Source organism: Juglans microcarpa x Juglans regia, chromosome 2D (assembly GCF_004785595.1).
Source record: "Juglans microcarpa x Juglans regia isolate MS1-56 chromosome 2D, Jm3101_v1.0, whole genome shotgun sequence".
NCBI classification, from domain to species: Eukaryota; Viridiplantae; Streptophyta; class Magnoliopsida; order Fagales; family Juglandaceae; genus Juglans; species Juglans microcarpa x Juglans regia.
The window spans coordinates 22,440,815-22,468,602 of NC_054596.1; the positions used below are offsets into that span (position 1 = coordinate 22,440,815).

The 27,788-nt window shown below is 35.0% G+C and overlaps 2 protein-coding genes and 1 long non-coding RNA gene across 11 annotated transcripts in view; 2 read left to right on the top strand and 1 right to left on the bottom strand.

Moving 5' to 3' along the window:
* Positions 1-638: 638 nt before the first annotated feature.
* Positions 639-9,353, top strand: LOC121250262. Its single transcript, XR_005937740.1, has 3 exons — positions 639-1,635; positions 6,990-7,043; positions 9,304-9,353. It is a non-coding gene; the product is annotated as an uncharacterized LOC121250262 (long non-coding RNA).
* Positions 9,354-12,311: 2,958 nt separating this feature from the next.
* On the top strand, positions 12,312-21,009 carry LOC121250261 (zinc finger CCCH domain-containing protein 2-like). Of its 3 annotated transcripts, none has more exons than XM_041149326.1 (2): positions 12,312-13,677; positions 20,987-21,009. In XM_041149326.1, exon 1 carries the CDS (start codon positions 12,414-12,416, stop codon positions 13,605-13,607), a length of 1,194 nt encoding a protein of 397 aa, XP_041005260.1. In that variant the 5' UTR covers positions 12,312-12,413; the 3' UTR covers positions 13,608-13,677; positions 20,987-21,009. The 3 variants fall into 3 exon arrangements, with proteins under 3 accessions (XP_041005260.1, XP_041005259.1, XP_041005258.1); XM_041149325.1 differs by lacking the exon at positions 20,987-21,009 and adding an exon at positions 13,727-13,946; XM_041149324.1 differs by lacking the exon at positions 20,987-21,009 and adding an exon at positions 13,719-13,946 and having other exon boundaries at positions 12,312-13,669.
* Positions 21,010-23,451: 2,442 nt separating this feature from the next.
* LOC121250260 (phospholipid-transporting ATPase 2-like) overlaps positions 23,452-27,788 on the bottom strand; it is a 59,635-nt gene continuing 55,298 nt past the window's right edge. For 5 of the 7 annotated variants that reach the window (XM_041149320.1, XM_041149317.1, XM_041149318.1 and 2 more), the window contains 6 exons: positions 27,487-27,604; positions 27,230-27,403; positions 27,024-27,075; positions 25,701-25,828; positions 24,605-24,755; positions 23,452-23,996 (listed from right to left, as the gene is read on the bottom strand). In XM_041149320.1, coding sequence (XP_041005254.1) covers positions 23,664-23,996; positions 24,605-24,755; positions 25,701-25,828; positions 27,024-27,075; positions 27,230-27,403; positions 27,487-27,604 — 956 coding nt within the window. In that variant the 3' untranslated portion in view covers positions 23,452-23,663. Of the gene's footprint in view, positions 23,997-24,604; positions 24,756-25,700; positions 25,829-27,023; positions 27,076-27,193; positions 27,404-27,486; positions 27,605-27,788 lie in introns of those variants that run through there. The other 2 variants (XR_005937739.1, XM_041149323.1) reach the window with 2 other exon arrangements.

A 27,788-nucleotide genomic window follows, 5' to 3' on the forward strand; every position in this document is an offset into this window, starting at 1 on the left:
ATAAATATCAAACAATTTTCTCAAGAAAAAAAAAATATTTTTTTTATATATAAAAGCTTTTAATTTATTAAAGTTTTTTCATGAGGTCATGTTGCATACCATAATACTAATGCATTGAACATTATCTATAATAATAAAATCATATTAAATTGAAAAACTAAATTTTATATAAAAAATAAATAAAACTAGAATGAACTAATTATCTTTTTAATTAAATGCTGGTTTAAAATAAAAAAAAAAAATCTAACCGTAAGTCTAAAGATTTTTCAAGTTCAAAACTCGAAATCCGGGTTTTATACCTGGCCAGGACCAGGTAGGACTGGATTTTGTGAAACCAGCCCATGTGAAGCCAGATTTTTCATTAAGGGTATGTTTGGATGATAAATTCATCTCAATTCATCATTATAATTTTTTTAAATTTTAACATAAAATATAATAAATAATTTAACTTTTTTACATCTCAAAATAATAATAATAATATTTTAATAATATTTTATCATCTCAATTTAATTCAATTAAATTTAATTCAACATCTAAACGTAACTTAGGCCCTGAGTGTAGTTGACTGTGCTGTAGTGCTGAGGGCTGGGCCGGTGTGGAAGCCCAGTTGAGGAAGGAGCAAACAAGGCCCAGGACTTCTCGCTAACGGTGCCGTTTGTGCGCGGTGGGAGAAACCTAAATTCTTTTTCTCTTCCTTGCGCACCCCTTCTGCGCCGCACAGCCCCCTCCCCCTCATCTCTCTATCTTTCAGCCATCTTCCCTCTCCGCCGTAGCCGTGCCCCACACCACTGTCATCGGCGATGTCTCAGGCAGCTACCCGTAAGGCTTCGTCCCTCTCTCTCTGACACCTTCTAACTCTTGCGAGGTTCCCTGTAGAAGTGTTGTTCCAGCAACCGCTCCGCTGCCACCTTCGTCGCTGTGATGCGCCGCCTCTGCTCATCACCGAACAACCTCAAGCCCCAGCAGATGCCGCTCTCTCTGTCATGCCCTTCTTACCGTAGGTCTGTCTCTCTCACTCTCCCTCTGTCTCGCATCCTCTCTTCCCTCAGTCTAGACGTCGCCGCCATCAACCACCGCATCGTGACCAACAACCACCGCAAGTCGCACCCCAACTCCCTTTCTATCTCACGGTACCCCACTTCCCTCCCCCGTTTCGCACAGTAACCACGTGGAGCCCTAAACGACGCCTCCTCTTCTCCTTGCCCGTTTCTCTCTCTTCTTTGTGTTTTGCCTCTAGCCGCGGTGCCTGGATACACGTCATTCTTCATGGTTCTTAATGCGCCGTTCTCCACAATTCTGACTGTAGTTGCCATGTGGTCATCCAACCTCCCCCTCACATTCTCCTCTTTGTTCGGCCCCTTATCCTCCCAGATTCACCCAACCCGAGTGTAGATCCCCTTTTTGGGGTTCCGCTCCGCCACCCTCCGCCGCGAAACCTCCCACCTCCATCCTTTATCGCGACTGATCTGCCACCCATTAGAATTTTCCCAGTCGTAGGCCCTTTATTTCACCCAGATCCGTCCTTGCCACTGTGCTCCGCCCCTACAGCCGCCACAACACGACAGACGCACTCACTCACTCGCGGGATGCTTTCGTGAGCGCTCTCGATCCTCCAGAATTTTGGCCTTTCGCGTTGTAAGTAAATTCCCGACTCTTGAATTACTAATGTGGAAAACTGTCACTAAATTATGGATGGGAATGAAAGTGGCCGGAGGCCGGTGGAGCATTGGGATATAATAATGTTATAGTTGATGAATGTCAGCCTTAGGCCGGGTGGAGCGTTGGGAATCATGAATATTTGTGTGTTATTTTACTGTAATATGCCGTGTCATCCAATAACTGTCCATCATACATTTGCATTCTTAATGTCATTTACTAGCTATTATTTTATTAAGTGTGCTCTGTTTCTTCATTGTGCTATGATACTGGAAAAATTGTGATTTTGGTGTTGTAACAAAAATGGGGATTTTGTGGGTGCGTGCGTATCACGACCCCAAGTCGAGATGATGCATTATCTTGGTGGAGCTCCTTTGATCACTCGGGAGTATGTAAAATTGAGTGATGTTCCTTGGGCTGTTGTCGGGCGATAGCAGGCTCAATCGAGACCTAGGTAATATTTCTAAATCTGTGGCGCCCTCGGAGTGCTGACTGCTCAGGTCACACACCCCAAGCACATTGTGAAAGCAAGTGTGTGCAAGCAAGCAATGTATAATTGTGCAATTATAAAAGCAGTGGAAAAATAAAAAGTGCACCTGAAAAGCTACAATACCAGAATTTAAATTAAATAAAAATTACATCACCCAACAAAATAAACCATAAGTCACCAAGACTCCCAAACACATAAAATAATACAGTCATCCAACCAACTAAAAGGAAAATGCCAATCAACGCTACATAAAAGGGAAAGTACATAGGTCTTCACTCATTAGGCAGAGCCGATTCTTGAAGTTTGCACCTGTCCTCGGCATCAAAGTCTACGGTTTTGCGTAGTGTAACCGCAAGTGGGGACATCACAATGCGATTTCACAATCTCAGCAAATAAATCCACAGATCAACAACCAAGAAATACAAACATTGAAAAAGACAACCACACACACGACAAGCTTAAAATGATTTTCCAAAATTTACTTTTTCCTTTCCCCTTACAAGAAAATTTACAGATAACCCATTCACACCAAAATTGCATTTTATACATAGAAAATATTCATTTTATTACGGTGTGCACCATGGTCTCCCCTACGAACCATCCGCATACTCTGACTTCCTTTGTTACACCACGGGTAATGACTGCGTATGTGATTTTGTATCAAGCGATGTGTAGTTTCGCGTTTGCATGTAAGAGACCTCAACGACTGCAATGAGTACAGAGTACATCGTACATCGTGTACGAAGAATATGCACATCTTGCAATTGACGAATACACCCGTTGCTTTGCGGTTGGTTTTTTTTTTTGGAAATGCTGAATCGGTATTTCCTCGTATTTTCTTTATTTTAGTTTTGTTAAAATTGTCGTGCTATAGAGATGATTATATGAAGTTTACATGGATCGTAACCCTAGGATCGCTTGGAAGGGAAGTCTTAAGAATTTTTCATAGGCTTCTTATGTGTTAGTAGATGTGGAACACTTTCAATAGTAATAATGATGATGATACATGATTTTTTTTTCTAATATACAAGTAGAGTAATGCGTGCATCCTTACGATTATAAGGAGAGAAAGGAGGAAGTATACAAGAAAAAATACCTAAATACAAGCTAGGACCTAGAATAGGCTAAAAGCAAATCATGAAGATTATCTTCATTCAATCAATACCAGAGCCTTATCCCAAATACACAAAGTACTATAAAAAACTCTTACCAATCTCTCTATCTTCAAAGTACCGTCCATTCTTTTCCAACCATAAGCATCAAATCAAACATGAAGGGATCATCTTCCATATGGAAACAATGCAATGACTTTCCTTAAATCCTTGCCAACATGCTAACAAATCCACCACTTGCTTAGGCAACACCCAAGCAATACCCGTCCGACCAAAACTTTCATCCCACGAAGTCTTAGCCACCTCACAATGAAGAAATAGATGGTCAATAGATTCACCATCTCTCTTACACATGAAGCACCAATCCACAACAAATAATCCACGCTTTCTCACAATATCTGTGGTAAAAAATTTTCCGTGGTCAAAATTTTAAGGAACGCCAACAAGCAGAATTATGCAACCTTACTAGACACCTTAGATCTCCAAATGCACTTCGAAGAGAATTTATTGACACAATGACAAGTTAACGCCTTCTAAAAGGAACTAACCGAAAATCTGAAATTTCCAATGTGAATCCACAGCAAACTATCCTCCCTTCCCTAAACAATCTTCATATTATTTAAACTTCAAAAAAAAAAAAAAAAAACGACATTCACCTCCTAATCATGTACATCTGTCGTGAAATTTACATTCCTTTTGGAGATTGTTGTTTAAAAATGTAAAGGAATCAGACCGATAAAAAAAGTAAAGGAATCAGCTTCTTAATCTCTTACAATCCTAAAGAGGGAAGGCTAAACATTCTTAAGAGCCCTGTATCCTCATACTAAATATCATGTCAAAAATTAATCTTTGTCCCATCACCCACATCCTCCCTTATTTAACATCAATAATATTTCTCCATAATGCATCACTGTTAATGTGATACCACTGCTATTTCTCAAGTAGAGCTTTGTTGAAAAGCCTCAAATTTTGAACCCCCAATCCTCGATAAGAAAACGGTGAGCAAAGTTTGTTTGAACTTACCAAGAGAAACTCTTTCCTCCCCATTATTGCCCCAAGATTCCAAAAAATCCTCTCAATTCTATTGGCCGCCCACACAGGCCAAAGAAGTATAGAAAGGAAATACGTTAGAAGATTAGAGAACACATTTCTAATCAAAGTAATTCTTTCCCCTTTAGGTAAATATATCATTTTCCAACTAGCCAACCTCTTCTCAATCTCACTATTTCAAATCATCAAAGATTTATGAGGAGTGTCTAAAGGAAGACTCCGATATCTCATAGGTAATGACAAGACCTTAGAGCATTCTCAATAGTTCCTTTATCATATCCTTCAAAATACATCACCAAAACTCACATTTTCTATTTTACATGCTATTTTTTACAATAGGTCATACATCAACTTATCTATTTTTTCTCTATTTCATTTAAATATTCTTTTTTTAATATTTTTTATTCATTTCATATAATTTTTCTAACTACCAATGAATTTGCAAAGGTGAGAAAATAATTAAAAATGTTTTAGAGTTGTGAATAGTATTCTATACATCTAGAGGATTGCTATAGGAAAATGTAAAATATAGATCAAAATACAAAGTCCATTGGAAGGGTCTTTTGATCAATTTTCTTTATATTTTACAGAAAAATGTATTTTACATAAGCCATTGTGAATGCTCTACAACCCAAGAGATTAGTCAAATCCAAAATATTCAATACAAAACCCACTGGAACTATCTCACGTGTGCTTAAGCTACATATTTACATAATTTCATATGTTATTATATTTAGGAAAATTCTATAAACTACACTATCATCTCACTTTTATCATACTATATAAGATGTGGCACATTTATCACCATTGGATGACCCTATATAATATTCTTTTTGTTTGAAGTTATTGCATGTTTCGTCAAACAGTAAACTTAAAGTCTTGACTATTTTATTATTAGTTTCTTTTTTTTTTCAAATTGTTATTGGGCAATTGTAGTTGTCAATGCTATTATTGCTGGAATGAAAATTAAGCATCCAGAAGAAGATTTATTAGAACTTTCTATTCGGTAATTTATTGATTGCTACAAAGCAGATCAGATGCTACCTTATGACTATAATTTTAAGAGTATTTGAGTGGATCGAATGCAATGAAATTAGAAAGGAGAAGTATTATCTTTTCAAAGACGAAGTTTTCATGCAATTAAAAATTGAAGAAGAGATTATATATTCGAAATATATATATTTTCCTCTATAATATTTTTCGAGCATACATGCAACAAAAAACTAATTTCAATATTTTCTCTTCTAGGAAATGTGCGTTGTGTATATTGCTGATATAATAAGGATAAATTTTCAAAATGAATCCAAAATTCTTAAGATGGTTAAGAAGCTGCCTATAGTTTCAATTAACGTGCATAGAGAATTTATGAAATAAATAGAAGTAAATATAACTAATTTTTAACTTTCATAACAATCATAATGTAGTAGCTAGTCTTCTCCATTTGGGCTAAGTATTTATATGAAAGTAGTTTGATTTTTATATAACAAATATTACTTGTCATGATTAGTTATATTTAATAATAGAAGTTTTTTTTTTCAAACAAAACAAATCCAAACTCACCTATAGAGTCTAGGAAGTATTATGGATTTGGTTTGACCTTTAAAGATATAAATGTATTTGGAATATATTCTTTGTTTGTAGCTTATACCACGTGCTATAGTCAAAATTTTCTTATAAAACTTCATTGATATTTTAATAATTTCAAATTTTTTTGTTCCCATTATATGACAGAGTATTTATGAAGGGCTATAAAATCCTAATAGCGAACAAATAGCTAAACATGTTTTAATTATAAGATTTGACCGAGAATAAAGAAATAATTATTTGTTGATAAAAGAACTCATGGAGAATGAGTTGACGAATTTGCGGATATGTAAATGTGGTTCAAAACTCTAGTCTACTAGAGAATAGAAAGAACATAATTTATGGAACTGCAAGTCTAATAGTATTTTGAATGCACGATAATTTTTGTGACATATATAAGTGTTAACTTGGATGTGTATATATTCTCACTTCATTTTATTTGTAAGTGATTATTGTCATGTGTCGCAATCACTCCCTTTCCTTCCTTCTGGTATAACAATAATGCCCCCTGCGCTGGAACCATGTTCAGTCAATTGCACAAGTGTTTTCTACATACAATCACTTTTGCATACTTTTTGCGCACTTCACTGATGTGATTGAACAAAGTAATTATTTTATATTAAAAAAAGTGACGCAGCCAATCACATTAGTAGTGCGTAAGGAGTGCAAAAATGACTGCACATAGAGTTTTTGATCGCACAAATCCTCCATATACATTAGAACTACGTTAAAACAGCAAGACAATTGCTCTCCCTCTGTCCTATAAAACCTTTCATCTCCTGTAACCCTCCAACAATCATCCACCATATCAACCACTCATGTCAAAATCCCTCTATTAAGATAAAGAAACTTCGATAGTTTCCTACGTTTTTCAGTAATGCAGAAAAGGTTTAACACCCTTCCTGAAGAAAGCAAACGTTTTGGCTTCCACCAATAATCTAGACGCATTACTCATCCTGCCACAATAAGGGAGTGAACTGAAAAAAAAAATGAGTGATTGTTGTAACTTTGCTTTTTCTTGACTTTTCTTAGGTATTTGCTGTTAGGATTCCATTTCTGCTTCTTATTTTTCATTATTTTGTTTTATTTTTGTCAAGTGGATCCAGGAAACCATGGCAAAAAATGGATTTGGGAAGGCCATCTCTTCGATGGTTAGTATTTTTGCATCTTGAATGGATATGGGATCTATATATTTATTTTCTTCCCTCAGGAATATTTGGTCTGGAGTTTTTTTACCTTAATTTCTATATTTTTTAGCGGTATTTCTCTTTTCTTTTCTTTCCTTTTACCTAATACAGTTTTTATTCCCAAACGATGTTAGATCTCTTGCTCTAACTGTAGGGCCCAGAGTGAGAGAGAAGTAGAGACACGAAGTGGGTTAAATAACATTTAGGTTAGGTTTGGATAGTGAGTTGTGATGAAAGTTAAAAATTAAATAAAATATTGTTAAAATATTATTTTTTAATATTATTATTGTTTTGAGATTTGAAAATGTTGAATTGTTTATTGTATTTTATATGAGAATTTGTAAAAATTATAATGATGAGATAGGTTGAGTGTTTCTCAATCCAAACCTAACCTTAGTGACTATTGTATAGCTATTCGACTAACTTTCTTAGGCTACATTAAATACCTAATAAATGTTGTAGGACCCACTGTGGACGATCCAAATCCTCCTCAAACTTAAAAACTATAATTTCTTTTATATTTTGCTCTTTAAACTATCAAAATTAATATATTGCACCCCTGAATGGGAAAGGCTGACAAATATATAGTACTTTGGTTTGACTCTAGCGGTTAATATGGATGGTAAATAAGTGGTGTTACAATTTTGATGCTTCGATCCTAAAGGATGGTGAACAATTCAACAGCGTGCGATGAAACAAGTGAATAGTTTGTAAGGCAAGCATTGTCCTTGTCATTGTTAGTCTTAAGGTTTGAAAGGTGGTGATAGTGTGCAAATTTAAATTGGGTAAAATTTTGTGCAGTTGAGTGAGTGGCAAGACGCGTTGTGTAATATTGGCTGCACTGGATTTCATGCTACGATTAGGATTAAATGGATGACTGCGTTTTGAGTAGGACTGCTCAAACCCGTGCCATAAATTGGGTTCCAGGTTGAAATAGGGTTTTTTTTTTTTAAGCCTTGATAGTACTGTTTCAGGATAGGAACACCAACAGGAATGCCAGGGACAACTCCTCCATAACACGATGTCTGGCTGAAAAGGTACTCCAATGGTGGTGGCACTCGAACACGATGAGGCTGCATATTCGGGGATTGTGGCTTTATAGAGACATTGATAATCCCATTCCTCTCCCCATTATTGTCTCTCAATCTGTAACTCAAAAAATGCAGATAATTCTGTGGCACAAAACCTCTGACAAAATCTGACGCTGGAATCATTGCCATCCCCAATGTTTTGTCCCCGATGGAGGTCTTACATTGTACATCTATTGTTATAAATCGCACATGCATTGGGATGTCCACGTTGTGCTTTTCATTCCAATATGGATAGCTCTTGCTGTCCTTGTTCGTCTCTGTTCTACATAGGGGTTGCGAATCTATTCGGATTATGGTGAAAACTCTTCTTGACGGGTTTCCAGTTGTTTTGTATATCTTCATCGGAGATCACCGTGATCTCAAGGGTGCGGGATGCCATGCTAAACACGTCGATTGAAGAAATAACTATTTATATGTAAATAGCTAGCTGACGATTGCGTACATACATTTTGCTTATTTGTGAATTAATGATATTGAACGTACGATTTATTGGGTTTCTGAATTCCAAATGTTTGGGAGTAATATCGATGAGTGGGGAGATGAATGCTTTTATAGGCATTTTAATGGAGGAAACGAACGACGTAAGTTGAGAGAAGGAAGACAGAAACATGTATGTAGTTTCTGTGTTTGTTCGAAATTTTGAACTAATGCGGAGGTCTATGGGAATTGCTCTGTTTGCGGATTGAACGCACAAGGAAATTAGACGGCAGTTTTTTTATTTATTTACTTTTAAGTGTGTGGGACTTGGAATTCAATTCTGCGTGTGGAAGTGATAATATGAAAAAAATCCTGGTACCGAGTGTACCCGGGTATTGTTATGCCAGATACCAGAGGACCGGGCTGAGTCAAAAAAACCCGGCCCAGATAAACAGTCTTAATTTTAAGTAGATTGAATTTAAAGGCTAATTTTGGGAAGAGAAAAGCCAAAGCGGATGGGAGTTGTGGTTGTCTAGATGCCGGTATATGCATCACTTGAAAACTGATTCTCAATTTTAAAAACTTGTACTGTTATCATCGTCAGTCACTCGTGAGATTTTTTGTCATTAATTTTCATTAGTGACCAATTGGTGGATATTTAGTGTTGTCTTTATGGTTTTATTGGCAGGCTATTAATATTTGAGTGTCATTTTCAGGTCATTTACTTGATGGAGCTTGAGAAGATATTTAGAGGTGACATTCCAATTTACCAATTGCATAGCAAGCTGGGCATCAACAATATTCACTACCCACGGGGAGTATTGATATAAGATTTATCTTCAAACTAAATAAGATAACTGCAACTGACAACCGGCGGCAATAGTTAGAATAATTGGAATAACGTCCGTCATCGTCATCTTGATAAATAGTTAGAATAATCACTATCAATTTGGCCTTGTAGATGGCGGTCGAAAATGCACCTGACAACCGGCGGCAACAACCGAAATCTGATCAGACTACCGCCACTATTTGTTTTCAAAATTACATTTCATTGTTTTTATAACTTTTATTATGTGTAGTTTAGTATTAATGCTTGTAATTTATCATTCCAATTGAGAAAATCCTGATTGAAGTTAAAAAATAACAAATAGTTTTGTGATAATTTGATTCCACTTCAGGAGTTGGGTTGTGCACCGACATTGTTAGGGTCACATTAATCAAAGATTCTGACTTTTTGGTATGCCTATCAAATAGATAATGAAAACATATATAGCGATTAAAAGGATTCTAAAAAACAAAAGCACAAACCTCTAGTACTAGAGGACAGAGATTTGGATCTTGTTCTTCATTGTAGACCCAGCTTGTTTAATTATGCATGCCTAGCATTGAATTGGTCCATCAAATGATTTTAAAAAGCCAGATGTACTAAAGAGGATCATATCTAATTATCTGATATGATTATATATAGTAAATAATTAATTCATGGTTTTCCAATATGATTATTGTAAATTTCTTTGAATCATAAAAAACATTATCTTAATCACTATGTTTTGAAAGAAAATCTTACGTACGTACATAGATGTGTCGTTCATATAAACACAAGTAAACTTGTGATTCGGGCATGCATGCGTCTGCCTGATTGTAAAACCGACAACTATAACAAAATCTGTCATAAATCTGCACTAAGCAATATTCGAGAACAAGAAAACATGAGAACTAATATATACCTTTCGAGAGGTTTAATTTGGACAGCGATAGAGTTGAGACGAAAGTTGAATATAATATTGTTAGAATATTATTTTATTATTATTATTATTATTATTTAGAATTTGAAAAAGTTAAATTGTTTATTGTATTTTGTGTGAGAATTTAAAAAAATTATAATAATCAAATAAGATTAAATGAGTTAAAAAGTTTTTTGTATCCAAACCTCTCTCAGTTTTAGTCACAAATATCTTTCATAAAAGTAAATTTATAAATTGACGAAACTTGATATGACCCGTCAATGTTTTAAAATTATTTTTATTATAAAATAAATTTAACATATTCTATAAAGTGATGCCAATTTATAAATTTTTTTTATGAATTTGTTTTTGGAGTTACAGCATCGTCAACTAAAATCCAAGTTATAAAGGATATAACTCCAAAACTCTCTCGTGGCCCTATATTGAAAAGAGCATCACTACTACTTTTTAACTTACTAACCGATGACTCTCATGTGTGTGTATATATTTTGAGGAGAAGCATACAAAAGCATGCAGCTAATTGGCCTGCCAAATTAGCTCACGTTAAGAGACTGCAAAAGTCTTATCTGAAACCAAAAGTAAAATTAATGGCAACTACAAAAGTTCGATCATGTTCAGGGGCGGCTCAATATATTTTGTGGCCTAATGCGATTATTAAGTAATGATGCTTTAATTTAAAAATAATATTTAAATATTAAATAATAAAATTTTATTGAAAATATATGAGATGTAAAACAAATATTAATATTGTTTTGATTAATAATATCTATAAGTACTATAACAATTTGAAAGAGAATTTAATTTTTCTGTAAATAGAATATTATCTCTTATCCATATATATATACTTCTTTTAATACTTCATTTTGAACAAATAAGGCCATCAATATCAAAATAAACATCATATTTTATCAAATATTCAAGAGTAATATATCGTCATTTTGTTACTTCTATTCTAATCTCACTGTTGTATGAAAATTTTGTAGTAAGATTTTTTTTAGGAAAACTTCTATATTGACTTTTATTTTTTTTTACCAAATTTTACAATTTAAGATTGATTGTATTTTATGTACAAATTTTTCAATCTTTTATGCTAACTAATATTTTTTTTATAATTTATTTTTTAGGATCATAATAATTTTTTTTTTCCTTTTGGGGGCCTACCCAAGGTGGGGGGGCCTTAGGCGGTGGCCTTAGTTGCCTACCCCTTGAGCCGGCCTTGATCATGTTAAATTACTCACTCGATCGACCGTATTAATATCAAAACTTTTTCACAGATTTCAATATATAATCCCAAATTAATTAATTTTAAAGATCAGAAAAGTAGAAGCTTTTTAACATAGATTTTTTTTTTTTTTCCTCGGCAAAAAGGGAGGTGGGGGCTGATTAGCTATCATCCATGACTGTGATCATTGGAGCCCCTCCTTGCTGTAAAATGTCTGGTTTAAGCCATAGCTACTGTCCAATGGGCGAGCCCGTCACCACAGCACCACCAAGCTGTCAGCCGGTCCAAATCTTAACCCATAGATTCTTAATTAGGCATTACTCTCACAAGCGGTTTCGATTTACATCAAACTTAAACTTCTGATCTCGAGATTATGGAATACAAACTCGTACCAACTAAGTTACCACTTTGGTGGTACTTTCACATAGACTTAACCCTTTTAAGTACTGATCCTTGACAATTAACAATCACAACCCAAAACAAATTTAATCCAAACCATCTGGTCTGATTAGATTTGTTAACCGACGTATATACACATAAGACTCTGGTCTTGCGTGCCATGTGAACCGGCCTCGAGCTGCCACATACCCCAACTTTGCATGCTGATCCCAAATACTATGCAGCCACGCATCTCCCAACCCATGCCCCCTCCCCCATCCTCGTCATCCTTCGTCTTTCTTTTTCTTCTCTCTCTCTCTAGTACCATCTTATATGTATATTTATATATCCCATCCCCCTTAATGTTCCCCTACTCATCAACACCATCCTCATTCTTTTTCACCGTCTCTCTCTCTCTCTCTCTCTCTCTCTCTCTCTCTCTCATTGTGTGTGGTATAAATAGACGTATATTGCATCTAAGATGAGCAGTAGCGTTTGTGCAGAGCAACACAAGCTCCATACCTCCCACCAACTCCTAACCCCCAAGAAACAGCTCAAGAACATAGATATCCCACCAAGAAAGCTCCTCGGCCGCCGCCTAATTCCGACCCAAGAAGCCGAAATGTATTTCTCCGACTCCCCGCGCTTCTCCTCCTCCTTGGACGAGTCCACCCTCTTGCGGAAATTCTTGCCCTATAATGGTGGCGACGATGACTCTGATGACTCCGATCCTTACTCCTCTGACCACTTCCGCATGTACGAGTTCAAGGTCCGCCGCTGCACGCGCAGCCGTAGCCACGACTGGACTGACTGCCCTTTCGCACACCCTGGTGAAAAAGCCCGCCGCCGTGACCCCCGGCGGTTCCACTACTCTGGTCAGGTGTGCCCGGAGTACCGCCGCGGCGGATGTAGCCGTGGTGATAGCTGTGAGTTCGCTCACGGCGTGTTCGAGTGCTGGCTGCACCCTGCCAGGTACCGAACCGAGGCTTGCAAAGATGGGAAGAACTGTAAGCGAAAGGTGTGTTTCTTTGCTCACACGCCTCGCCAGCTTCGTATTCTGCCACTGAATTCTCAGAACTCTTCGCCGACAGAGCTTCCTTGCAAGAAGAAATTCCTGAAATCCTCCAGCTCGAATCATTGCTGCTTGTTTTGTCATTGCGCAACCTCTTCACCGACTTCAACGCTATTAGGTATGTCCCATTTGTCTCCGCCGCTTTCTCCGCCTCTTTCCCCTGTGAAACAGCGTTCCATTAATGGTTTATCACCGATTTCTCGATATACTGACCGATTTGTAAGCTCCGAGCTGTCCGGTACTGGTGGTATGCACCAGCTGAATCCTGGGGTGCAGAGCTACAAAGATGTGCTAACTGAGCTAATGAGCTCGTTCGAGGCCATGAATTTCAGTGAAGAAGCCTCGCCTTTGTCTGCTAAATGCCCAAATGTGCCTTGGGTTGATGTTTCCTTCAACATTGAAGATCAGCCACAGTTTATTCTTTCACCCTCAACACCAAGCCCTTATGGGTCTGAAAATTTTTTCAGCGGGAACTGCTCGAGCAAGAGCTTCGTTGATGATGGCGGCAATAACAACGACAACAACAAAAACAAGGTCAATGTGGAAAATCCTTGGTCTTGCTCCGATCCTGATCTTGGGTGGGTCAATGAACTTCTGATGTAGATCGAAGAAGACTGATTGTGGTAAGAGTGACGGCCATTAAAAGATGCTTGGTCGATCTGGAAATATATATATTGAACCTGCAGCCGTGCATGCAAGATTATATATATATATATATATATATATATATATATATATATATGTGATTTGGTGTACATTGTTATGATGATCAATATTGTCATTTGTTATTATTGTTTTGAATTTTTTTTTTTAATTTTCTTTGGAATTTCTCTACTGAGTTTCGAGTGAATCTTCTTTCGGAGCTCTCTTGTAAATAGAGAGCTAGATCCGATCTTTTTTCCATGTATTGATGTAGTTAATCAATGTAATGAGTGATGCTCTCTCTGTCTCTCCTCTCTCTCTCTCTCTCTCTCTCTCTAAATTGAAAATCTAAATAAATAAACCAATTAAGATAAGTAAATTCGGATCTACATGGCTTAGGTGGCGCAGCGAATCTTGCAGGGCCAAATGGCAAGCATGCAGGGTGGGGCATAGATAGTGTGAACATTTAGGATGAGGTGGCTGCCTGTCCATCTAGCTAAGACAGGACCACTCTTTTCGACACAAATTAATTTTTGGCTGCTTCTTTCATATTTTGTAAGGAAGGCTTCAAGAAGATACAATTAGGGATAATTTCGAACAATTAATTAACGTACGGAACTTTGTAATCTCGTTACAGCGATTTGGTAAGTTGCTTAATTAATAATTTCACCTATTATATTAAGATATGGAGAAACAAACACCCTCAATTTATTTGATTTCATTTGATTTTATCAAATTATTGTAATCTTTTTAAATTATCATACAAAATATAATATTTAATTTAATTTTTTTTAATTTTTAAAATAATAATAATAATTTTAAAAAATAATAATCTAATAATATTTTATTGAACATTATCTAAACGAACTCTAAATTATTTATAATTTTTTTATAATTAAATTTCTTTTTAATTATAAAAAACACACGAAAAGGAATATCATCATGTGGATAATTCAATATTCACTCCTTCTTTCCAAAAAAGAAAAATCTTAGCTATGCAGTCCTCGATACTCCCTTTTATCCTTTTTCTCTTGATTTTCTGGCGATACATCTCATCAATGGCCAAGATCAGATGTGCTTGGTCTTTAGATAATTAAAACGATAATTAGCAAAGGGCATAATCTGGCAATGTTATAATCTTAGCCAAAACGTGTAAAGCTTATATTGGGAATACTAAAAATTGGAAGGTTGTGAAGTGTAGAAAATACTCAGATAAGAGCAAGAAGACGAAAAGGAAAAGAGGCTTCGAGAGAAAGAGTCGTGTGAAAATGAATTAATTATTAAAGTATATGTACAGTAACCTATCTATACAAGCTGAAACAAAGGGAAGAAAATGCTATACGACAAGTGTGCTATATTACAGAAGTAAAAAATAAATGAAATTACAATTCAGTCTGTATACATAAAATGACAATTATGTCCTGATACCCCTTTAAGATGGAGAGTATATAGAATGTATATCCATCTTGGAAACTAAATGATGAAATTGCTAATAACCAAGAGGTTTGGTTAACACATCAGCAAGTTGATGACCAAAAGACAAATGGAAGGTATTTATAACACCAGCTTGTATTTTTCTTGAATAAAATGGCAGTCCAACTCAATATGATTCGTTCTTTCACGGAAAATTAGATTAGTAGCAATATGTAAGGCAGCTTGACTATCACAAAAAAGTTGAGTACTATGAGAATGTGAAACACCAAAATCAAATAATAAGGTCAGAAACCAAATGATATCACAAGTAGTAGAGGCCATTGATCGATACTCAGCCTCGGCAGAAGATCTATAAACAGTTGTATGTTTCTTGGTTTCCATGAAACCAAATAATTCTCAAGAAAAACACAATAACCACTTGTAGATTTCATACTGTCAGGACAAGAACCCTAATCAGAATCAGCAAAGGCTTTTAAGAGACAATGTATTATCAGCTGGAAAGAAAAGTCCATAGCTAGGAATGCCTTTGACATATTGTAAAATTCTGTAGGCAGCTTGTAAATGAGGCCGTCTAGGCTGAGGCATATATTGGCTACGTCTATTGACAGAATATCACAAATCTGGCCGAGTTATTGTGAGGTAAAGAATGTGCCCTACAAGCCTTCTATTGTAGGGTCAGCCAACAAATCTTCCACATCCTTACTCAACTTAATTTTTTACTCTATAGGAAAAGTAACAGGTTTAGAAGCAAAGAGACCAGCATCTTAAAGAATTTCTAATGAATATTTTATCTGACACAATGAAATACCGGCAGGAGATCATGCCATTTCCAAACCAAGAAAATATTTGAGTTTGCCAAGGTCCTTAAGTTTTAAATTTCTCATTAAGCAAGGACTTTAAAGACTCAACAACTTGCATATCATTACTAGTTATGAGAATATCATCAACATAGACAAGAAGGACAACAAAAAATGAACCCTCAGTCTTGGTAAAAAGAGAATAATTAGTTTTGGATTGTTGAAAACCCAAGCTAAGGATAGAAGTGGAAAACTTGGATAACCATTGCCGTGAGGCCTGTTTCAAACCATAGAGTGTTTTGTTCAACTTGCAAACTTGGTACCCCCTTTATTGTGAAAACCAGGAGGTAAAATCATATATACTTCTTCAAATAAATCCTCATGCAGAAATGCATTATTAACATCAAACTGTGTAGGATGCCAGCCTTTCACAGCAACAATGACCAAAAGAGATCTAACGATTACCATTTAGGAGAAAATGTTTCAGAATAATCCAAGCCTTCAGTTTGGGTATAACCCATGGCAACCAGCCTTGCCTTATATCTCTCAATGGATCCATCAGCACGATATTTAATCTTAAAAACACATTTGCAACCAATAGGCTTCTTACCAGGAGGTAAATAAGTAACAGTCCAAGTATTATTAAGTTTCGGGGCTGCAATCTCAACTAACATGGCATCTCTCCAATGAGAGTGCTTGACAGCTTGATGATAGAACTCAGATTTAATATCGGTAGAGATGGACATGACAAAGGATATATGGGAAGAAGAAAGGTTAGCATAAGACAAAAAATTGAAGATATCATTTTTAGGAGGAAAAACTAAAGGACAAGAAGAACCTAATGAAAAGGAAAGTGTTGAACGATCTGATGTGGAGTGTGTAGAATAGGAGTTACAGTGAAAATTCTGCAAGTAACCAAGTACCTTTTTTACTCTAGAAGATCTTCTAGGAAGGTCAGAAGGTATAGGGATAGAAACTGGGGTGGAAGGTGTTTGAACAATTGGATCAATTGTAGGGGAAGATGAAGTGGAGTTGAGAAGTAAAGTAGTAGAAAGAGAAGAATCTAAAGTTGAATAGTCAACAGGGAACATGGAAGAAAATTCATGTTTGTGTTGAGATGTAAAAGGAAAAATATGTTCATAAAAAATAACATTTCTTGATATGAAGGTTTGATTAGTTTTTAAATCTAGAAGTTTGTAGCCTTTGATTCCAAAAGGATAACCAAGAAAAACAGAGGCTCGAGCTTTTGGATCAAACTTAGTTCTAGATCTTTGTAATGTGAAAGCAAAACAAAGACAACCAAAAGTTCTAAGATGATCATAAGAAGGAACAATGTGAAACAAAAGCTCAAAATGAGATTTTTGGTTTAAAAGTGGAGTAAAAAGCCTATTAATGAGATAAGTTGTTGTTAAAACAACATCACCCCAAAAATTAATAGGCATATGAGACTGAATCATCATTGTTCGAGCCACATTAAGGATATGCTGATGCTTTCTCTCCACAACAGAATTCTGTTGAGGAGTTTCAACACAACTATGTTGATGCAATATGCCTTTAGAATGCAAAAAAGAATCAAAAGAAAATTTTGTGCCATGATCAGTGCGAATTGATTTTATTTTTGAGTAAAATTATGTTTTAATCATTTTGTAAAAAACTGTAAAAATATGTTACACTTCATAGTTATGTTTAAGAAGATAAAGCCATGTAGCATGAGTTGAATAATTAACAATAGTCAAAAAATATTTGTAACCTTCAGCAATAGGTACTGAATATGGATCCCAAACATCACAGTGAACTAGGTCAAATGGAGCAGTAGACAAATGAGCATTATTAGGAAATGGTAATTTTTTTGTTTAGCTAAAGAGTAGATCATGCAAGGATGGTATGGAACAGTCAATTTAGAAACAAATCATTCACAAACAACATCCTAGAATTAGAAGGATGGCCAAGTCTATTATGCCTAGCTCATAATTGGAACATTTGGAGGTATTGGAACAAATAGTATAAATTGTTTCAGGTAAATAGGCAATATGTGAAGTAGAAACAGGATTAGAAAGGCCTGACTGTTGCAGTATGTAAAGACCTCCATGCAATCTACTCACTCTAATTAGCCTCCAACGAATCAGGTCCTGTATGAGATTGTCAGAGGAAAATAAGAAGGAACAAGTCAGTGACTGTGTTAACTTGTTAATAGAAATTAATTTGAAATGAAAAGTTGGAACACATAAAACATCATGTAGAACAAGATACTCAAAGATAGAAACAGAGCCAATATGTGTAACAAGTACATATTGACTATTAGGAAGCTTCACAGAAGCATCAACAAAGCGAGCAGAAGAAGTAAAACAATCAATAGAGGGAACCATATGATCAATGGCCCCAGTATCTAAAATCCATGAATTAGAATCAAAAGGAATACACTGAGTAACAAAAAAAAATAGAATGAGTATTATTAGAAGGAAAAATAATACTAGAAAAATTATTTGAAACAACTGTATTGATGACAAAAGTAGTTGGATCAACAGATTTAGAAGAAGGTAGTATGGACAAAAGCTGCTGATACTGAGCCTCAACCAATGAAAAATGAGAAACAACCACGGGTTTACTATCAATAAGGATAGTAGTATTAGCCATGGACTGTTGCCTTTGTTTTGGCTTGTAGCCAGGGGAAATCCATGCAATTTGAAACATTTTTCAATCACGTGACCATTAATTCCACAATGTTTACAAACTAGTCTATCATTCCTTGAAAAGGATTTAACAGATTTGGTGTTATCAACATGAGAAGAAAATACATGAGAATCAACAGAAGGCAAAGAGACATAAGAAATCTAGCGTTGCTGTTCCTCTTGTAAAACAAGAGAAAAAACTTTATTCAGAGGAGGCAGATGCTCCATTAGTAAAATTTGTGCATGAGCAGGTGCAAAGGACTCATTTAATCCAACCAAAAACTGTAAAATGCGTTCCTGTTAAACATAAGAATTCAACGTTCGTACAACACCACAAGAACAAGCAGGAATAGGCTTGTAATTAGAGAGTTCATCCCAAAGGCCCTTAAAACGAGTAAAATAGTTACTTATCGAAAGAGAACCCTGAGTCAGAGTGGAAATCGATTTATGTAAATGAAAAACACGAGATTCCTTTTTCTGAGAAAATCGTTCTTTAAGGTCTGACCAAATCTCATAAGTAGTTGCAATATATAAGATACTAGAAGAAATTTAAGTAGAAACAGAGTTTAAAAGCCAAGATATCACTATATTATTGTATCAGAGCAGAGTTAAGAAGAAGATAAAACGTCTGATACCATGTAAAGTGTAGAAAATACTTAGATAACAGAAATCCTAGCAAATCAAGAAGACGAAAAGGAAAAGAGGCTTCTAGAGAAAGAGTCGTGTGAAAATGAATTAATTATTAAAGTCCATGTACACTAACCTATTTATATAAGCTAAAATAAAGGGAAGAAAAATGCTATACGGCAAGTGTGCTATATTACAGAAGTAAAAAATAAATGAAATTACAATTCTGTCCTTATACATAAAATGACAATTATGTCCTGATAAAGGTGCTTAAGAAGTTCAAGAAAAAAAAATAAAAATAAATGTTTTTTATAAATAAAATAGATGTAACACTTTTACTCGGAGAAAAAATATAAAAAAAGGGATTGATGGAGAATAATTGGAAAGAATTAAGGATTTGGATGCTGAGGTGATCTCAGATGATTTGAGTTGATTTGTGAAAAGTAGTATTTTGTATATTATTGAGATGTGTTTAAATATATAAAGTAGGTTAAATTTGTTTAACTTTATTTTATGAGAAGTTGAAAAAGTAATAGATCCTATCAATAATTGATTTAAGATGGATTGAATTGATTTCAACTACCAAACACACCCTCTTCATTTGATTTTATCTATCAAATTGATTTCAACTATCAATAATATCTCGTTTGTTTTCATAAAAATTCTCATCTTATCTAATCATTATAATTTTTTTAAATTTTTACATAAAATAAAATAAATAATTTAATTTTTTAAAATTTTAAATAAAAAAATATATTTTAATAATATTTTATTTAATTTTTAATTTTTATCTCAATTCATCACAATAAAAAATTAGTGTGATAGGATCAAAGAGGGTTTGAGATCAACTAATATAGAAATTACCACATTGGGACATTATCACGTGAATTCATCATGACATCATTAAATGCTTGGGGGATAGAATAAAGTACTGAAGCCGTTGTTTGAAATTTCAACATCAAATGTAAGATGTTGAATGGGAAGGGGTGGCCATGTCATGCCTTCCTGAAAAGTAGCCTTCTTTCTCCAAACGAAAATTAAATTTGAAAAAATAAAAATGAGCATCTCTATTGTCCAAACTCGAGTATCCCCTGTCAAAACAAGTTGAGAAAATCTCATTTTTAAACTTATTTCCTCCCATTAGTCCATTCAATCAGTTTCTAATTTTAAAGATAAATAAATATTTGAATAAAAAATATACTATTTCTTGTTCTACTCAAATTGAAAAATTTAACATAATTAATTATACATTTTGATATAAAGAAATTTTTTATTCATTCATGTCTGGGTATATATATGCAATGGATTTGGATTTCTAATATATACATATTTTAATTAAAGAAATGCTAATATATCGACTGAGTTTGTCCCCTTCCTCACTTTAATCGCTCATATATTTATTTATTTTTACTTAATGTATTGGTGTATTTTTTTTTAATTTTTATTGGTGAGTTTTGATATATTGGTATATTTTTTTTTATTTTTTAAAAATATTTAAATATGTTAAAAAAATATGAAAAAAAAGGTGCGTGCAGCCTAGCACTACTCTTTTAATTATAAACAACAGAATGCATACTGTAAGTATAATCTACATATGCGCATGCACACACATTTATATATATATATATAGGAAAATTCTATACACACTACCATTTCATTTTCATTCTACTACGTAAGATATGACATATTTATCACTATTACATAATCCTTTATTGGTTGATTCTTTATCATCTAATGATGATAAATTTATCACATCTTACATTGTTGAATGAAAATGGGATGAGAAATATGATATATATAACATTACTCATATATATATATATATATATATAAATATGAGCACACTTGTACACAGCTAACCATAATTGTATTCATATTTTTTGTTGAAAAAAATACAGTATTTAAATTGGCTCAATGCATCCTTTTGGCTCCAACTATTAAAAACTTAAGCTTTGCATCCTCAACCAATTTTGATTGTTAATATTAGGTGTAGAAAATAAGTAAAATAATACAATAGTCAAATTTTGCTTGAAGGCGTAATGCGTCAATTTTAATAGGGGAAAGATACAAAGTAAAAGTTTTCTTAGTTTAAAGATACAAAGCATACATAACAATTCATCCCAATTTTTCAAATAGCTTAATTAATTACTTCCAATTAACGCCTCTTCACTTTTATTGTACGTACGTACAGTACTGTTGTGAATGCCTGCCTACCTTTGATGAAACTACTTTTGAGATCTTATATTATTTAGTTGTAAAAACAAGCTAATTAACGGCATGCTACCCAAAACCCTTGCATATGTCTGACAATGACCTATAATTAAGGATGCGCTTAAGAGGATGATGATAATCATAGTGGTGAAATATTTTAGCCTCAAAGAGATTCTATAAAAGTAAACCCACAAACTGACATGATACGTTAAATTATAAAATTATTTTTATTATAGAAGAGAATTGAATCAGAAACAGTAGCGGCGGGGGTAGTTTTGCTGTAGCAGTAGTCTTATGATGATGAAGGCATAATATTATTGGTTTCCAAGGAGGGGAACTTATCTCAAGACAGCTAGGGTGGTGGGGAAAACGACCCCATGGTAAGGTTGTATGTGCTCTTGGAATAAATCTTTCTGCATGTTAGGGGCTCTCTGTACATATGGGCAGGTGCAGTGTTGGGTTAGGTACCGGTGATTGCAACTGTCTCACAACAAAATGGTGTGGGGATAGGGGAGCAACCCATGCTAAAATGACCCACGATTGACAGGCTTTGGGGTCCCCTACCTGCCCTTCACCTTTGTGGGTCTCATTTTTCCTTTTCATTTATTGGAACTATTGAATGCATTGTACGTTCATGGGACAAGAGCCCCATACTTTGTAGGGCATGACTTCCTTCACCCTTGGGGTATAGTTGATTCTTTGTAATTGAGCTGTTGTTCCTTCCATTCCAAATTATCAGTAAAGGGAGAGAAAAAAAAAAGAAAAAAGAAAAAAAAAGGGATCTAAATCCTTCTTCAAATGTCTACACTTAAAGTGAGTTTTGGATTGGAGTCTTGTTTATTTTTTGAAAAAATAAAAGATTTGAAAGTACTAATTTGAGAAATTTAAGTAGCATGAATCTTATTTGTTTGAGAAAATTTCCAGATATTTCCAATATTTTGTAAAAGAAAAGAGTATTTATCATTTGAAGACACAAAGATCAGTACCGTTATTTAGGGTTTAACCCATGAATAGGATTTACACATGCATTGTGTAGATTGTGCTATGGATTTTTCTTAAGAGTGGATGTGCCAAAGTTCAAATGTGTGAAATGAATGTATAAATATCTTGCAAACATTGTTTGTGTTTCCATCATATCCCCTGCATTTTTTGGAAAAGGGAAGTGCAGTGGGTATGAAGTATCTGCAAAGATAACTGCACTAATCATGCGCATAGGCTAGAAGAGATTTTTTAAGGGTAGTGATAGGGTTACTACCCTTAATCATTACCCATATAATTTTACTAACACTCACTTTCTTAATCATTAAGTAAAATAAAAAATTAAGAAAAAAATCAAATACAGAAAGTGTAGTAGATGGATAATAGTAGAGTAGTAACTCTATCATTATTCTTTTAAAATTCAAACTCAGCACAAAAAATGTTCTCCCAGGTTCTGGTCAATCATAAGTCACCTTTGAAAGGGCAACCAACATATACAGTGAATTTTTTTTATAGCTTTGACTGAGAGCTTTACTGCCAAAACTATTTGAGTTAAAAAGAAAGGTACAAGAAGATCCTGGTTTCATGAAGTAGATGGATCATGGATGGAGCATCCTTAAAAATTTGGTTGGGAAAACAGTTGTAAAAGATCATGATTCATGTGTGTGTCAGATCACTGTAGGTTGCACTTTAAAAGGAAAATAATAGAAGAGAACACAGTAGGGCTCTAATGTGGCAGTGATGTCAGCCATCTCATGCAGATCTGGTACTGGTACTGGTAGAGCCAAAAGAATCTTCCATAAGAAAAATGGTGGTTTGATTCTCACTAAGCTCCAAAAGATTACTGAGACTATAATACATTCCAATTTCAATCATTTTTTTTTTCATAGTAAGAATTCAAGAGTGCCAAGAAAAGATGCATGAACTTGTCACTAATCCAAACTAGTTTATATGATAAATCTAGCACCTTAGGAATTAGAACATTTCTCATACAGCCAATCTCAGTACCAAAAATACACTCAGCATGCTTAATTCTTCTTACCAGACTCTTCTGATTTATTTTCTCGTCAAGTTACATGAGGCAGAAACTGTATCCAAAACATTGCGACGACCACTGTCATTCATTTATTCCAGAAAATTTAACATTATCTATGTCCTGTTCTTTCTGCAACTTGGATGAATAAGGATTTCTAGTCACCTACACGAGCTACAGACACTGCTCGTTTATGACAAAAAATGAGCTATAAAATCTGTGGCACCTACAAACCATTTGGTTCAAGCTGTTAGATCACTTGTCTAATTCAACTGTCTTTACAATTGCTTGAGTAGCTTGGAGACAATCTGGACTGCGACTGAAAGAAATCAAACGGTTTTCCTGATCGAAGAGACCTTCTAGTATTTGGCGAATCAGATAGAAGAGGTTCATAAACTGGATTCCTATTCTTGGGTTGAGTTATAGACAAAGAAGAAGCATCATTTTCTAAAGATCTTGGTTGTGGTTCAATGCTCGCGATAGACAAAATAGGCCCACCCATACGTTCAGCCTGCTGAAGTATATTGATTTTACTTGGTCTGTATGTATATCGGAAGTACTTGAGAGCCAGAATTGGACCCATCCCAGCTGCCACCATGAGCTGCAATACAATTGAGGCATCATCAACATAGAAATTTGCAGTACTAAAATCTGTCTTGGCACCTCTCCTGCGATGTGCCTCTCTTAGGCTGGCTTTTCAGGTTACCAACCCTGTGTCACTGCATCATTGCAGAGAGGGTGGCCTGGCCTGTGTGCCTGTGTTCTTTTTTCTTTTTATTTTTGTCTGAAATTGTTATTGAAAGCCATCTAGTCCTTTGATTAACATGGGTGGTAAATCAATGAATCTAAAGAGCATATGTTCAGGTTTGAAAAACACAATGCCTTGCTAGTCAAACAACAGAGCAAATGGATGGTTCATCTCTTAGGCGACCGACCATACAAGGGGTAGCCAAATCATGGTAAAAGATGCAGTCATCATTTGCCCAAAACAAAAACAGCTACAATATAAACCTTATTTCTGATAAGAAAAGAAAAGAAAAACAAACTAAAATCCAGGGGTTGTCCTTGTACCGTGAGTACAGGCAAGATGTATTTACTCCCTGGAGGGATCACTTTCACCCAACTTCAACTCACTCCCCCCCTCCCAGATCCCCAACAAAAAAAAAAAAAAAGCAAATGAAACAAACATAAACTTGAAAAGAAACTTACGAACACAGTTGTCCAATAAGATGGTTGTCTACACAACCGAAACATGATGGTATGCATCCCCGATGATGGAAGGGCACTCAAGATCAAGTTGATAATATAGAAGGCGGCCAAATTCCCCCATATAGCAATGTGTTGCAGCATTGTAAAAGAGCTGCATGCACCCAAAACGAGTTCAAGCACTTAGAGAAGACAAATAACAATCAACATTTTTTAGCAAAGCTTCTTGGGCATAGTATAATGAGCAATACTAATCATTTCAGTATAAAAGAGTGGACATTTTTCTGTGATTGAGGAAACGCCATCACAGCTTTCTTTTCCCTTGTTTGGTCAGAACATTGAGAATCAACCTAAAATGGTTTTCTAATTTTTGTAAATACATAAAAAAACATTAAAAAAAACATCAAAAGACAGGGCAAGTGGCAGTGGAGGGGATGGGAGAGAAATGAGGGAAGTATTGGTCTAGGAGACCAGACAAGAGAACAAGAAAGTTTTGAAGAGACTTGCCGGATTCTGCAAGAGTTGATTTTAAAATAGTGCAGGTTTGGTCGAGGTCAAATAGAGCCGATCTATCCTGGGCAAGTCTGAATCGACAATAAAAGGCTTTTGTGACTAGGATGTGTAATGCCATTTGGTTAGAAGCAATTGAGTTGAGCTGTTTCCTGGTGATATTGGCTGGCAGCAAGGTTGGGGATTGATGGAAAAGGTGGGTTGGAGTGGCTGCAGCAGCCCATTTGTGTATGGAGGATGGGGAAGAGAAGGGAGGTGGTGGTGGTTTAGAGAAGGTACAGAAGATTTTGAAAGAGGAGAGAGATGAAGGGGGGGGGGGGTAGAAAGACCTAAGAGAGAGAAGAGAGACAATGATAATTTTCCATTGGCCACAAAAGCATTTCCATTAACTAGCAGATTTCAGTAGCACCAAAAACTGGATTATGCCAAAAATAAATAAATAATAATAGAAAAACAATTTCTAGAAACCGTTTTACACCAGAACAATTCTCAAAAAAGACTACTAATGCCAATAGATAAGGCCATTTTAGTTCAGAGGACTAAATTGACATTGGCATTTGCAACCAAGACCAATGAGATTGAAGCTTACTTGGTTTCCAATGTCACAACAAAGGCCTGCAACCAAATACATCCAGAGAGTGCCACCATCGAAACCTCTTCCATTTCGCTTTTTTCATAGGCATATGCATTTATGCTGATTACAAACACAACAATTGCCTGCAGGACATAGCACATTTAAAAAAAAAAATCATAGCCAGCATGAATAGGTAAAAGTAACAGGTATTAATGGGTGTAAATTTAAACCGGACGGACCGTACCGAACCGGACCGGACTGGTTGGTCCGGTTTTGAACCGGTCCGGTCCGGAACAGGTTCCTATATTATGAAAACCGGCCGGAACCGGTCCGGTTTCGGTTCCGTAGTTTCCGGAACCGGTCCGGTTTCGGTTCCGTAGTTTCCGGAACCGGACCGGTTGGAAAAAATATATATATAAAAATTAATTTTATATATTATACAAAATATTTATATATATATAAGTTTTATATATAATATATAATTATATATTAAATTTTTATATATAATATATAATTATATATCATATATGAAATAATTTCATATTATAATTTATAAATTATAACATAAAATGTTAATCTTAAATATGAACATTTGTAATTTTTTTGATCATATGTTATTAATATAATTATATATAAAATAATTTTATTATAATTTATAAAATACAAGTTTAATCTTAAAGATGAAAATTTAATTGATCATATGCTTTAAACATAATATATATATTAAATTATTAATAACATTTTATCATAAGAAGTAACTTTATTATATATTTTTTACATTTTAAAAAAACGGGAAAACCAAACCGGACCGAAAACCGGTAAAACCGGATGTACCGGTTTAGGAGGGTAACCGGAATGTAATCGGTTTTGAAAAATGAAAAACCGGTACATACCGGTTCGGTCCTAAATTTTATCCAAAACCGGACCGGACCGAACCAGTTACACCCCTAGGTATTATCAAGTCAGGTTTGATAATAGGAATAAATATCTTACTGTCATGATGAAATGAAATGATCTGAACTATATTTTTTAGATGAGCAATGAATATATAAATAATAATGCCAAGAGGCTGTGCAAATTCTTTGTATACTTGAGGTATACAGGAGAAGCACCAAAAAACAGGAGAAGGAGAGAGAATTTGGTTCTTATTCCAAGCATCATTACATTGAGCAAAGAAACCAGTGGGGCCCATCTTTAGCAGACAAGAAATTAACAAGACAAACACCAAAAGGGAAAGAAAATATACTCGAAGTAAACTGAAAAACCAGGGGTTCAACAACAACAGTAAAAGGAAAAAAAAAAAAAAAAAAAAAGACTAAGCTACCAAACACAACTCACATGGAAGAGAGATCGCCCAAACCATCCAGCAAATGTGCTAGGATTTAGAAGCCTGTTTAGAAAACGGTGCTGAGTGAGTTCGATGACTATTGACCAACAGGAAGCATAGTTGCCATCTGGCCAAAGTTCAAATTCTATCCAATAGAACAGTTAAAAATAAAAAACACGGGACAAAAACAAATAAGGATAGCTCCATAAAGCCAAACCTCCCCGCTTGGCAGTAAAATAAAATTTGTGGATGCTGCATCACAGTTTCCTCACTAAGATCTTTGTCAAGGACACTGACTAGAACAGGAATGCTAGTGTAGAAAACATTATAAGCCATCAAGCTGAAAGAATTGAAAAGACTGGTTCCAGAGACACCTGAGATAAAAGAGAAACTGAAAGTTTTACAAACGTCAGTGCATCAGAAAAAAAAAAATGAAAATTTATAAAAGAAGCTCCAATGCATGTGGAAACTTACAAGATTTGGATGAAACATAGTAGTAGGGATTTATAAAAGGAATACTGGGACAGAAACGCTGTACGATTATATGAGTACCGTCCATGGACTAGTATCAACCTTTTCAGAAACCTGAACTCTGACAAACCAAGAGAAGTAGTTTTATGTTTCAATTTATGAAACTCCCATATAGGATAGAAAATTATTACACAAACTATCTACACGATAATATAAGTTGACAATAAAACCATTTCAAAATAATTGTAATTAATTTACAAAAGATCTAACATCAATCAACGTGTACATTACATAAAAAGACGGTT

What these genes read in the sequence shown, in the direction of transcription:
- LOC121250261 (XM_041149326.1), top strand. Translation starts at nt 12,414, where the DNA reads ATGAGCAGTAGCGTTTGTGCAGAGCAACACAAGCTCCATACCTCCCAC.